The following is a 14043-nucleotide window of genomic DNA, read 5'->3' as shown; positions in this document are numbered from 1 at the left end:
CTTTCGGGGTACTTGAAACTTTATAAGGGTAACAATAGTCATGCCTTGGTGGGGGGCACTAGCTAGGAAGCCACAACCTTTAAATTCCAAAGTTGAAAAAACAAATGAACAATTTCCTTGGGAATTAATGCTCCCCACTCTTGGTGGGATGTCACATAGATATATTCCAAACAGCATATATAAAATATATATTGTACAGCAGGAATTAAGATCATTCAAAATGTAAGATAACTCGGCCAGTGGCCAGTAAATGAGGGTGTTACAAAAACGAGATTAATCTCCTACTCAATAGATTAAGAAAATAATCATAACACAAAAAGAAAAGTTATTGAAGATCTTGAAATGGATGAAAACATATCGATTAAACATGTTTGGAATATGAACAAGAATAAGTGAACAATAAGTACTTGAAAGTATTCAACTAGATTCATTACAAGCAAAATTTAGAGAATTAAGACAAATGCAACTGAAGAAAAAAAAAATAAAGAAATTAATTAATAAAACAAACCCACTAATACATTGCAAAAGAAAAATGTACATGAGCATGATCAAATCCTTGTCCTTGATCTACGAAATGAAAACCTAACTTTGTAATAAGACCTGGATTATCTAATCAATCATAACCTATACAGTATACGTGTACCCCAGAACTTTTTTCATGTCTAACATATAACATATATCTGTATGACTGTCTAAAATCAGAAATATATATTGGTATGTAATAGTAATTAACTATATAAAAACCATATAAATCGACAAACTTGCTTTAATTAATTAACTTCTCTCTCTTGATCATGTCTTTCAATTAATTGTTCTTCAGTAATCATCCCACAGGCATTCCAAATCTGATAGTGCAGCAACCGATGATGGGCCTTCAAGATTATCCTCGTACAATGCTTTGTTTCTTCCCATATCTTGCTTCGAAACCACCGAGGAAGTGTCAGTGTTTCTGTCATTGCTGAGACACGTGTCTTGAGAGGCACTGACCACAGGCTGGTTGGTGTTAGTGTTGGAGAATTGCTCCACCTTGCACTGTTTGTCCAACCCTGGAATGAAGTTGGAACAGTTGTTCTTGCCTTGGTGCATGTAATGATCTTGGAACATGTTGAAGGGTGAGGTTGAATTCTGAAGGGTATTGCTAGTGCTTGTGCTTGTGCTCATGCTTATTCCCATTGGATTTTGACCATAGTTGTTGGTGGGAAACTCATAGGTTCTGTGATCTTCAGGCTTCATCATGAGCATGTGCTGATTGTTGTTGATGAAGAAGTTGGGATGGTAGTTATAACCTTCTGATGGTGGTGGCTTAGTTGATGATGAAGGTGTGTTAGTAATAGTATTAGTATTACCCTTGAAATCATTGTCAATGTGCTTGTTTGAGGTTTGGTCAAAGAGAGGATCCACAAGAGGTGGGAGTGAAGAGAAATCAAATAGATCTTCTCCAAATGAGTTCATTCTCAAAAGGCCAGGGCTAATGGGGATCCTTTTGTTAGCATCTGTGTTGTTGGCCTTGTGGAAAACCTTGCACACAACCCATTCATCCTGAGATAAAATAACAGCCCCAAGAAAGAAAAAAAAAAAGGAAAAAAGGAAAAAAGTAACTGTTATTAGAATCTTAACAATTGAACTAAATAAAGCAAAATGGTACGTTTAGGGACCACCTCATGAAAGAAAACTCTCAAAACAACACAAAAGGCACTTTCTATAAAGTGATGATTATTAAAAGCCAGGGAGATCATTGATGAGAAAGAAAATCCATGATTATCAAAATCTCAACCTCAACCCAGAGAAAAATGTTGTCTTAAAAAAAAAAAGAAAAAGGAAAAAAAGAAAAAGAGGTAGTTAATTGGTATAATTACCTTTGCAACCTTGGGGAGGTTGTAGCATGCGAATTTGCCTTCCAATCTGAATTCATGCATAACCCAATTTGTCTTTTCTCCCTTTGGAGCTCTTCCTCTATAGAACACAAGGGTCTTCTTCATCCCCACAAGATTGCTCTTCCCTTTGTAAATCTCTTTGTCTTTACCAGTGGCCTTCCAATACCCTGATTGAGTCGCTCTATTGGTCCTCATGCCTGTTGGATACTTCCTATCCCTTTGGCAAAAGAAATACCAATCTTTCTCACCCATCTTTGCCTTCTCTACACACACCAAACCATACCAAACAAAAAAAAAAACCCAATTCAGATCAATGAATAATAATCACAATGAAAGATGATAACAATCAACATCAAATTGAAAAAAAAAAAAAAAAAAAAACTCACTTGGCAAGTCCCAAGGCTCACACTTGTTCAAATCAGCTTCACCAATAGCGGTTGCACTGAAGCCTCTATTCAACACTTTCTCTGTGAGGTAACAAGTGATGATCTCTTCATCTGTGGGGTGGAACCTGAAGCCTGGAGGCAAATCCAAAGGCTCATCTCCTTTGTTAACCACAACAGGCTCTTCCATCATCATCAAATTAAGCCTTAGCCTTATATAAGCAACTAACTTGTTCTATGGGTTTGTTTGATGAACTGAGTTATATATATATATGTGTATCTTATGTGTTATGTTATATGAGATAGAAGGAAAGAAGGTTCAGAGAAAGTGATAGGAAGAGAGGGGAATAGGCATAGCTAGGTAGAGAGATATGAGAAGAAGAAAGTAGAAAGAAGAAAAGATTGTGTGCTTAAATAGAGGAGCGTCTACGCACAGCTCATACAACACGCTGTAAGATCCGTGGTGTGGAAGACACTTACTCAGGAAGCCTACAAAATATTGGTTTCTCTCTATATATATATATATTTTTTAATACGTGTATTTGATTCGTATGTCCTACTTGTCTTTTTTCTTTTTTATTTTACGTTTTACACGTATCAGTTATAATTTAAAAAAAAAAAAAAAATTAGTCACAGACAAGAATGATTATTACTTTACATTAATAATATAATTAAAAAAATATGTAATTTACCAACAGAAAGATGAGTTTATTAAACATACTTATGTTGATTCAGTTATATATACGAATAAAATAAGTCTTTATTGAAAAGGCAAAACTTACTTTAAATTTGGTATAGAGATTCAATAAATTTCTTTGTAAGCGTTTTGAGAAAAACTATAAGAAAAAAAATGAAAATTTAGTTTCTCTGTAAATTAAAATTAGTTTATAAATAAGTTAAAAAATTAAAAAAAAAAATTAATCATTTCTTTTACAAATTAACTTGCATATAAATTAATTTTAACTTATAAAAAAAGTTATTTTATATTTTCTTCTTATTTTACTCAAAAGTATTAACTTTAATAAATAAGAATGGATGACTCTATAACATGAATTAATCTTCTACTAAAATAAATAAATAAATAAATATATATATATATATATATATATATATATATTACTTACAATTTTATTATTTTATTTTATTTTTCCATATCACGTCATTGTTTCTGTCATTCATTCGATTATATACTTTTTCTGTGACACTATTAGGCCATGTTGACAAAATATATATATCACTATATTTATAATGATTAATAATAATAATAATAATAATAATAATAATAAATTATTATATATTTTAGAGTCTAAAGAAAACGATATATATATATATATATAAACGTTAAACATATTTTTTGTAATGACAAGTCACGTGAATGGGACTAAAAGCAGGTAACAACAAATATTATAAAATCAAAATTTAAAAAATAAAAGAACTAAAAATTAATGAAAACCACTATATTTGTGGGACTCTCAAATACATTTAAACCAATATAAAATCAAACTTAACTATTTTTTAAGAAAAACATTTAACTTATTTTCCTTTCTCTAAACATCGCGATTAATATATATCAAAATCAACGAAAAATGTTAAAGAAAAAAAAGGATGTGGACCCTATTTCCATGTCCCATCACTTTTTAAAATAAAAAGTTGCTATAATATAACTTTATGCACTAGCTAGGTTCAATTGAAGCTAACATCACCGGAGATTTTTCACTACCTGTTTCCGTCACCATATCTCTCCACCGTTGTTGAAAGCTTCTGAAGAAGAAAATTTAAAAATATATATATATTTTTATATATATTTCACTTGGTTTTGTTCTTGAAATATCCATTAAAATAATATTTGTGCTAATTATAATGTCATGTAGCTGATGATGCAGGTTTCGTTGAATTTGATATTTGTCAACACACTAGCAGCTTAAGGTTGGTGGTGGTAGCTTTTGTTTGGTAGCTGGCTTGGCTCAGCTGCTTTCTATGTGTTCACATTTGCTTCCTAACCTTCTTAATTACTTATATTGAATTGAAGTTTTTTTATATTTAGAACATCTAAATCATGATACATATCATGTAAGAGTAAGAGGGTTTTTTTTTGTTTTTTTTTTCCAAAAGAAATACATATTAACCATTGAATCTTATAAAAATGGTCAAGATTGAAACAAATTATAAGTTATGAGTTTATTTTTTAAGAAAATCACATGATGTTTTTTAAGTACTACTTTCACTCTAATAAAATTGACTCTCACCTTTACAAATAACATGTCTTAAATTTTGAAATTTTTGTCATAAGCTACATGTATCTTCTGGTGGTGATAATTGTTTAAAGACTAGACAAAATTATTATATACATCAAAGTTTTTATTTTAAATATTTAATCCAAGATATTTACATTTAAATTTAATAGGTTTAAATATATTTTTAGTTTCTTAAATTTAAGATAAATTTATTTTTGTTCTTTAATTTTAAAATTATTATTTTTAGTCTTATAATTTTTATAAAATTTATTTTAGTACTTTAGATCACCAATAACATATTCGACAGTGATAGATTGAGACAGTTATATATTGTCAACTAGATTTAATGTGATATTTTTACTAATAAAAATACCAATAAGTAAATTTTATATAACAATATTCGACAGATATTTTAATAAAGTTTAAATATAAAAATTAAAATAAAATTTTTAAAAAATTACAAGAACTGAAGGAACTAAATACAAACTTATCTTACATTAAAAATAAGTAATTTTGAAATAACTTTGTATTAAAGACGTTAAATTCACGCACTCGATAATTTATTAAGGCTATTAAATCTTTATATTTTAAATTCCACTTTAGAAAAAAGACAATAAATTACTGGGTCACCGACAATGATTCACCGTGCAATTCGGGTGATTGAAAACGCGATTGTTAAGTAAAACATTATGTGATACGGTATAATTTACTTAAATTTTTCTGAAATTATTTTTTTTTCTAATCTGGAAAAAGACATTTATTTCTCTATTATTTTTTAAAATTTACACAACTGTTATAAATTTGTAATATATTTTCCATTAAAAAGCCTTCTGAAAAATTCTGTTTTATAGCCATTGACTGTTAGAGATACTCAACGGGGTCTCACTTATATAAGTCAAAAAAAGAGGCATTCATGTATGGGGATTTAATTTTCTAAGAGGTTTCGGTGCCTCATTTTAGCTGGCAACAATGTAAATAAGGTGTGAGTTATAAAATTAATTTTTTTTAAATAATAATAATAATTCAGCTTTACAACCTGTTATTCATCATAAGTAAAATAAGATTAAATATGATAACAAAGTATCTTTTTTTTTTTTTCTATGTAAACTTGTAAAGTAAGTTTTTATTTCAATGAAAATATAAGGTATCCAGGAGGTATAGTATTTACGTCCGTACATGTGTCAAAAGGAGGTTGACACGTATATTTGGCAAGGAAAAAAAAAAAGTTATCTGTAGAAATATAATATTCTTAACTTAAAAGTTCTGGAAAATTTACGTTGTATTTGGTATATGAGAAAGTGGTGAAAAAGAATTAACAAAAGAAAATTGGTTAGGATAGTATAAGTTATTTTTTTTTATTACTAAGATGAGTATAAGCCAATTAATTGTTTGGTTTAGAATAGAAATAGTATATGTACCATAAAAAAAAAAATAATAAAAAAATCAAATCCACTAGATTTTTTTTCACATTATTTACTAGTCAGTTTTTTTTCCCTTTTTTTAATCATTCTCTTAATTAACTTGTTTTATTATTATTATTATTATTATTATTATTATTATTATTATTATTATTAATATTATTATTATTATTATTATTATTATTAATATTATTATTATTATTATTATTATTATTATTGTAGTGTCTATTTAAGAAAGAAAAAGTTATTTTATTTCTTGTTATTCTAACCAAACAAATCAATAAAGAGAATTTTGCTTTCCTTTTCTTTTTCTTTTTTAAATATATTTCACTCATACCAAATAACTTAAAATTTTTATATTTTTCTAATTTTTTTCTTTTCATATTCTTTTTTTTTCCTTTGTTATCTTTCTTTTCTTTTCCATGTCAAATAAAGGGCAAAAGAATTTGTCAATAAAGCAATTTCTTAAAATGAAATAGAAATTTGAAGGAAAAAAAATTAGGAAAAAAAAATCAAGGAAATATAGTGAAAGGATATTTCTCTCAAGTCTCAACATTAAATTTAATTTGCTTTGTTATAACTGCTAGGTCTGATGTAGGGTTGATTTCGTTAGCTTGGGAGAAAGCAATGTAAATTAGTCATACTCATGCATGGAAAAATTATTTTCACTATTTCTAAGAATGAATACGATATAGACTAGCCATTTTAGGCAGATTGTGAAAGGATGAATGATGACACCACGTTGCAACTTCTTTGTCACCTCTTAACGAAAATTGCAAAAGGGGTCAACTAAATTAGGGTAAGAAAATTACTATTTATGGGTATATATACTAGTATCCATTTAAATTACATATATTTACATTCCAATAAAGTTAATTTTAAATTATTTAGCGTAACTTGAATGAATATTAAAATTAATTTTAATAACATGTTTCACATTAAAATATACATCACATTATATAAATTAATCATTTTTTTATAGTAAATAAAATGAATCTTTAATCCCTTCTCATTAGGATCAATCTAGCGGAGAGATTGAGATAGTATGTATAAAGGTTTTAAATTCGAATATTGTTGTTTTTCTTTTTTATTTTTTATTTTTTTTAGATATAACATGTATCATTTATGGAACACAATCACCTACAATGAGCTTAAATATGGAGTACCTTTGAAAATTTGTGAGGAAGTGTTTTACCCCATTAATGGACCTACTCAGCACATAATGCAAAACCACTAGTCCACCAAAATATTATGGAACACAATCATACTCGAATCGTAAAATATAATTATAGGCGATAAACTTATTCTTCTATATAGTTAACTTAATTGCATAATCGAAATAATTTATTGAATTAGAACAAAATTGTGTAAGTTGATCTATGTACTCAGTTATTTCTCCTTTTCTATTATGTAATATTATCTTTGGTTATTTATATAAGAAATAAGTAACAGTGTAGTTTATATTATAACTATTTCTTATAAAAGAATCACGGAGAGTATATGTTTAGATTTGTATATTTATTAGATAATAAGTTATGCACCAGCAGTATATAATAATTTTACATTATTATCCAATTATAAATGATAAATTTGTTGAATTTTATAATAAATAACTGAAAAAATCGTATCAATAATTAATTTTCATTACTGAACTATATATATAATAATATTTTTACATCTATTGGTAACTATTAAACTATATTTATATTAATCAACAATCAAAACAAAATTATTTTATCAACATAAAATGGATTTGTATTTATACAATACATACAACTACCTTATACTGCTAAAAGAGAGATCAACATTTAAATTAGTGGAGAAAGATAAGGAATTTTTTTTTATTACATTATTGATTAAAAATATTTATTAATTTTATCAATAAGTAATTTTCATTATAAAATTTAATTAATCATTTTTTAATAAAACAAATTTAATTATTTTTATTCATAAAACTCAAATAAAATTGTAAAAGTAATATTAATTTTAATTTCTCGTGGTTTCATTTTAGTTTTTTTTTTTAATTTTCAATTAATATCTTGAAGCATTCATTAAGATGACCTTAAATTAAATTATACGTACGACTTATCTTTTTCTAAAAAATACAATTAAGATATGATTATTAATGATAATAGACTAACGAATGCCCCATTTTAAAAGAAATTAAAATTGTGGTTATCATTGAGTAATTATCTTGAAGAAGAGAAAAGCTGAAAACTCATTATTACTACTTCTATTGACAATTTCAAATTGACTCCCTCAAACTTCTTGGCCTAATTTACGAGTCGTAGCATCCCACCTTCGGGTGTCAGAAAGCCAGAAACTCATAATTAAAATTAAGTGAAAGAAAGTACGTTTCATTATTAAGTAACAACTAATAATGGAGATGAAAAGGTCAGTATACGAGTTTGACATGAAAACCAGCTGATTAAGAAAAAATTGTAAACTTATCTATTTACGATTTCCATGAATTAATTTTATAAAAATATAAATTGAAAAAGTTTATATATATATATATATATATATATATATATATATATTATTTATTTATTTATTTTTTGAAAAAGGATTAATGTATGATAGCATCATTATGTTAAAAAGGATCCTAATTAGGTTAGCGTCTTACGACAAAACAATCATATACTACACATTATAAGAACTATTATTAAGAGAAAGTGAAATATGAGAGTAAATGAGGGATTAAACCAAAATCTTCGATAAAGAAAAGTAAAAATAGTCACATATACAAACTACAGTAAATGTAGCTAACACATATTACAAACTAAGTAATTCAGTCATCAGAGTGCTCTCAGCTGGCACAACAGTTCCAATCACCACAAATCACAAAAATTTGAAAGATTTAGCTACCCTTAATCTTGTTCTAGGCTTAGATAAAGATAATTTTTTTGGCTTTTGAATCTTAATTTTTGGTGAATCCTTCTTTGCTTCCTTCCAATCATATCCACTAGTAGCTAGTACTTCAAAATCTTGTTGAACGAATATATATATATATATATATATATATATATATATATATATATATATAAGTAAGTAATTTTATTGTTACTTTTAATTAAAATTAAAGTTTCACATCAATAATTATGCTAAAAAATATTATTTTGTAGTGATATATCTTATAGTCACATAATATTTGTATTAAAAATTATTTTACTTGCATTTTTGTATTCTTATAATTGTTAGATTTAGGTTATAATAATATATATAATTATGTTATTGATTTTCATTCAAAATCAACATGAAAGTTGTGGGTGGGCATATTTCAAATAGATTTATATCTATACATGTTATATTTATATTATATCTATAATGATACTTTTTATATGTTACTATATGTAATATTTTTTATAGTGTCAACACTAGTCTTAAATATTTATATATATATATATGTTATATTTATATTATATCTATAATGATATTTTTATGTTACTGCATATATGTGTGTGTGTGAGAGAGAGAAAAAAAGAAAGAGAAAGAGAGAAAGAGAGAGAGAGGGAGAGGGAGAGAGAGAAATGCTCAAGGAATGCAGATGAAGACAAATGAATCATGTTTGTGAGAAATGCTCAAATAACGACCATCTTCATGGAAACACTTATATAAAGAAGCTTGGAGTTTTCAGAAAGATATAAAAGAAAAAACTGACTTGCAATAGATAACATTCTTGTGTAAAGATATTAATATTCTTTTTGTAAACATCATTCTACTTAACTGACTATATCATATCTTGATAGAAAGCCGAAATAACATAGTTATTTTCCTACTTTAACTTTGTGTTATTTCTTTGAGTCTAAAAAAGCTTGACTATAAAAGAATACTTGATTGTTGAAGCCTGGAAAGGCTTTGTGTTCAAAAAATATTTAGATAGTTGCTTGAACAAGCAAGTCAAAGAACACTTAGGTTAAGCTAGAAGTGACTTGTGAAAGAATACTTGTATATTTGGAAAACATAGTGGAACTTGATTGAATTGATCAAGAACTAGATGTAATCTTGGTGGTTGGAACAAACCAGTATTAAAACATTGTGTTCTTATTACTTAACTCTTTGTCTACACTCGTAAGGTCTTAATATTACTTCACTGTTTCGAAAAAGTTTTGAGTTTTTTATTGATACCATTCAACCCCCTCTTCAAGTGTCTTTCTTTACTCCATAAAAACCCTAATCACCATGTTTAAGCACCTCACAACAATGCAACAACAAATTGATACCTGTCTCAAGATTGTCCAATCCCTCATATAGACTTTCATTATGACTTCATTAATACTTTACTAACCACAATGGTTGAAAATTTGGTCGCTTAACAACCTTCATCTCCTCTTGTATTTGACCATCAACACATATTTTCTCACCAACAATCTTTTAATACAAACCCCCTCCTTCCCTTACCCACAAAATTCCATAACCTTTTCTTCTACACCCTTCAATCCACCTATATGTTTTACCCATCCCCGTCTCGCACAATCGCAACCCTTTTTTCCCACCATCTTCCCTATCATCCCAAATTTGCCCTCCTAAACTTCATCTTACCCCTTTTAAAGGGATTGTACCTCTTGACTGGTTATTTTAGGTTGAACAATACTTTACTTTGTATCATATTCCTTTTGACCAATGCCTTGGCCTGATCACTTATTACATGAAAAGCAATGCCCTCACATGATTTAAATGGAAGAATCATAATCGTTAACTCATCGATCGGTCATCCTTCGAAAGAGCCCTCGAACTCCACTTTGGGCCTATTAGTTATGTTTTCAAGTTGAATTATTCAAACTTGGCCAATATACCATTGTGGTGAAATACCAATAACATCTCAAAAGCCTTACTAATAATTTCTATGGCCTACATTTGGAGGTGATTGTGAATTGTTTCTATTTAGGCCTCTTTCGATTCTTGCCATCCTCAAACCAACTTCCATTTCCCAAGCCATAAACCTCTCCAAGCTTATTGAGGTTAAGTTGTATGACTTTAAACCTCATGCTTCTCTCGATCATTTTTCCACTTTACCTAGCCTACCTTTCGACCCCCCATCTACCCATAAAATGTCTCTCACATGCCCAACTATAGGAACACCATGCTTAAGGCTTATGCTTTAACTATGATGAAAAATACTACCCTGGCCAAAAATGTTAACCTCCCAAGTTTCTTTTTCTTATGGTTGATGATGAAGTTGAGTCACCAACAACACCTCTTGCCCTTGAACACCCCCAACCAAAACTTAACCTCTATTACTAATAAATCTCAACCCAATTATTCATTTTCACCTTTCTTCTCAAGCCATTAATTTCTGTTTTACCCTTTCCCCAAACTCTTTATTTTTAGGGATTTATTCTTGGGTTACTTATTTCTATCCTCATAGGTGTTGGGAGTTCCCACAATGTCCTCCAACCAAGAATAACTCATCACCTTAACCTTCTTGTCACATCTACCCTTCAATTTCCCATAATGGTGGGAAATGATTCCAACATTTATTGTGCTAGTTTGTGTGCTTAGGTTTCCTTAACCCTTCAAACTCAAACCTTCACCATTCATTTTTACCTATATCCTATCCAAGGCATTGATGTCATTTTAGCTATCGAATGGCTCCAAAACTTGGGACCCATCATTTCATATTTTTCTATACCCACTATGGCCATTATTGTGGCTAATATTTATTGATTAAGCTCAAGATGAAGACATAGTGTATTTAGTTTGATGATTACAAATATAAGCTTCTTGAAAGATAAAAAGTGTAAATTGTATCTTGTTGTGTTTTTAAGCTTGTTGCTTGTGTGTTTTGTGTTTTGTTGGAAACTTAGCCTTATATCTTTATCTAGATGATGTTTGATGATGAAAAGAAGTTTTAAAAATAATTTGAAAAGAAAACTGATATGAAAATTTGAGATATTAAACTTTTACTTAAAATAATAGATTATCTAAAGTAATAATCAATTATTTACTCTATTTTTCAATAATTTGAGAAACTTTGTTGTAATAATCAATTATTCGACAAAATAATCAATTATTTCATAAACAAGTTTCTACAATAATCGATTATCACTCAAAATAATTGATTAAACTATTCTTGGTTGATTTTCAGATCTACAAAGAACAAAATAATCAATTATTCATGCAAATAATTGATTAATTCTGTCAAAAAACTTTATGTATCATTTTTCACATTCAAAACTTAGAGAACTTGAATCTTTGTGATATTACTTTTGAAAATATTATCTAAAAAACATTTTTCTTTGCAAAAAGAGGTTAGATATCCTTTAAGGGAACCTTAAGAAAAGATTCAAGAATTGAATTGATCATCATCTTCATGGAGTTACAGGATAAGTTACAATGGTTTAGTTCACCTACTATAAAATCTTCATGGAGGTGCTATAAGTAAGTGCTTCTTGAGGTGTAAGAAGTGAATTCTTTAAAGTGGAAAAACTTATAACATTAAAGATTAGCGGAAAAATCTCAATCGGGTTGATTGGTGACTGGATGTAGGTCACAAGTAGATGTGGCTGAACCATTATAAAATTGTTGTGCATTTTTCTCTATCTCTACACTTGTCTTTATATTCTTGCAAATTTGATTATATGCTTAATGTTGTATGACATGAAACATGAACATAGCATATAGGACTAATTGAATATGAATTTGCTTGTAATCTCGACATCATATCCTTTATACAACTATATATCAATATACTTATTTTGGAAAGTTTTAGAAAATATGTTTTTAAAAACAAGGAGATTTAGAAGAAATTTTTTAATAACTGTACCCTCCACAGGTGAGAACAATAACCAATTCACCTCTCTCTTGGTTAAGCCATATTTTCTAACAATAGTTACATGACTCTCAAAGATGACACCTCCATAAACCCCACATGCACCACATCACAATAACTTTGTCACTTGTTCCATACCAAAGGCATTGAGGATAAATCCCAACCACAATTACTACCATATCTCACCCTCTCCCTAAAATGCAATCCATCCTCTATACTTATGCTCAAGCTTTCACCACTTTTACTGGCCTACCCCTAATCGTTCACAACCATCATATCCCTCTTATTCCAAATTCCACCCTGTTAACTTAAAATCTTATCGTTACCCTCACACCTATAAAGAGGTAATGATTACACTCATCTCAAAGCTACTCCACGACGATCTTATTATTCCCAGTAATAGCCCTTACTTTTCTCTTTTTCTCTTGGTTAAAAAAAAGATGGTTTTTGGTGGTTTTGCACAAATTACTACACTCTCAATGCTATCACAATAGGGATTGATTTCCCATCCCTACGATTGATGAGCTCCTTGGTGAATTTGGATCTGGTATGATATATTCTAAAATCAACTATTGCTCTAGCTACCATTAGATTTGTGCCCACTTACCCAATACTCACGAAACAACCTTTATAACTTTCAATGGACATTATGAGTTTCTCGTTATGCCCTTTATCCTTACCAATGTGCCATCAACTTTCCAATAAAATTTTTTTGTCCTTGTTTTTTTTCTAGTTTTCTTTGATGATATTTTGGTTTTTAAGCTCTAGTTTTCTAACCACTTAATTCATCTTAAGTTGGTTTTAGAGTTATTTGCCCTAAATCAAATTTTTTTCTTCAAAATATTCTAAATGAGTTTTGCAAAGCATACTATTGACAATCTAGGGCACATTATCTCAGCCCAAGGAGTCTATCTTGACCTTGTAGTAATCCAATTTCATCCGAAAAATGCTAAAATTTGATATAGAAAAAAAGGTAAAAAAGAGAAAATATAAAAAATATATATAATAATATAATTCAAAAATAAAAATGGAAAATAACAAAAAGAGTATAACACCCCAATTTTCATAAATTATATGAAGGTATTTTAGAAATTATTTTAATATTTAAATGTATTTTATAAATATTGTAGACACCTAATTTCGTCTGGGGCATGCAAACAAGAGAATGGACTTCTATTATCAAGAAAAGGAGCTCCCAAAGCATGGAAACAACATGATATGACACCAGGAGACTCAAAAAGCCTTGTAAAGACTAATTTAGTAATCTGGAACGAGCCGTTCAAAACCACTAAAAAAACCTAAAGTTCTCACTCTTGATGAACTTCTTATAGCCACAAAAAGAAGGAAAGATTCAGAAAGTCA

The 14043-nt window shown here is 28.6% G+C and overlaps 1 protein-coding gene across 1 annotated transcript; it reads right to left on the bottom strand.

Annotated features, from left to right (window-relative positions):
* Nucleotides 1-467: 467 nt before the first annotated feature.
* On the bottom strand, nucleotides 468-2692 carry LOC109817557 (NAC domain-containing protein 87). The gene is made up of 3 exons (XM_020382836.3): nucleotides 2261-2692; nucleotides 1857-2137; nucleotides 468-1539 (listed from the first exon to the last, which is right to left on the bottom strand). Exons 1-3 carry the CDS (start codon nucleotides 2451-2453, stop codon nucleotides 817-819), a joined length of 1197 nt encoding a protein of 398 aa, XP_020238425.2. The 5' UTR covers nucleotides 2454-2692; the 3' UTR covers nucleotides 468-816.
* Between the last annotated feature and the right edge of the window lie 11351 nt (nucleotides 2693-14043).

Source organism: Cajanus cajan, chromosome 1, assembly GCF_000230855.2.
Source record: "Cajanus cajan strain Asha chromosome 1, NIPB_CcT2T_4, whole genome shotgun sequence".
Lineage (NCBI taxonomy): Eukaryota > Viridiplantae > Streptophyta > Magnoliopsida > Fabales > Fabaceae > Cajanus > Cajanus cajan.
The sequence above is the reverse complement of the archived record's forward strand: the minus strand, read 5'-3'. Positions and strand labels throughout refer to the sequence as shown.

What these genes read in the sequence shown, in the direction of transcription:
- LOC109817557 (XM_020382836.3), bottom strand. Translation starts at nt 2,453, where the DNA reads ATGATGATGGAAGAGCCTGTTGTGGTTAACAAAGGAGATGAGCCTTTG. An exon ending in TGAGCCTTGGGACTTGCCAA is followed by an intron (nt 2,138 to 2,260) that starts GTGAGTTTTTTT and finishes TGGTGTGTGTAG; the next exon opens with AGAAGGCAAAGATGGGTGAG. An exon ending in ACCTCCCCAAGGTTGCAAAG is followed by an intron (nt 1,540 to 1,856) that starts GTAATTATACCA and finishes ATTTTATCTCAG; the next exon opens with GATGAATGGGTTGTGTGCAA.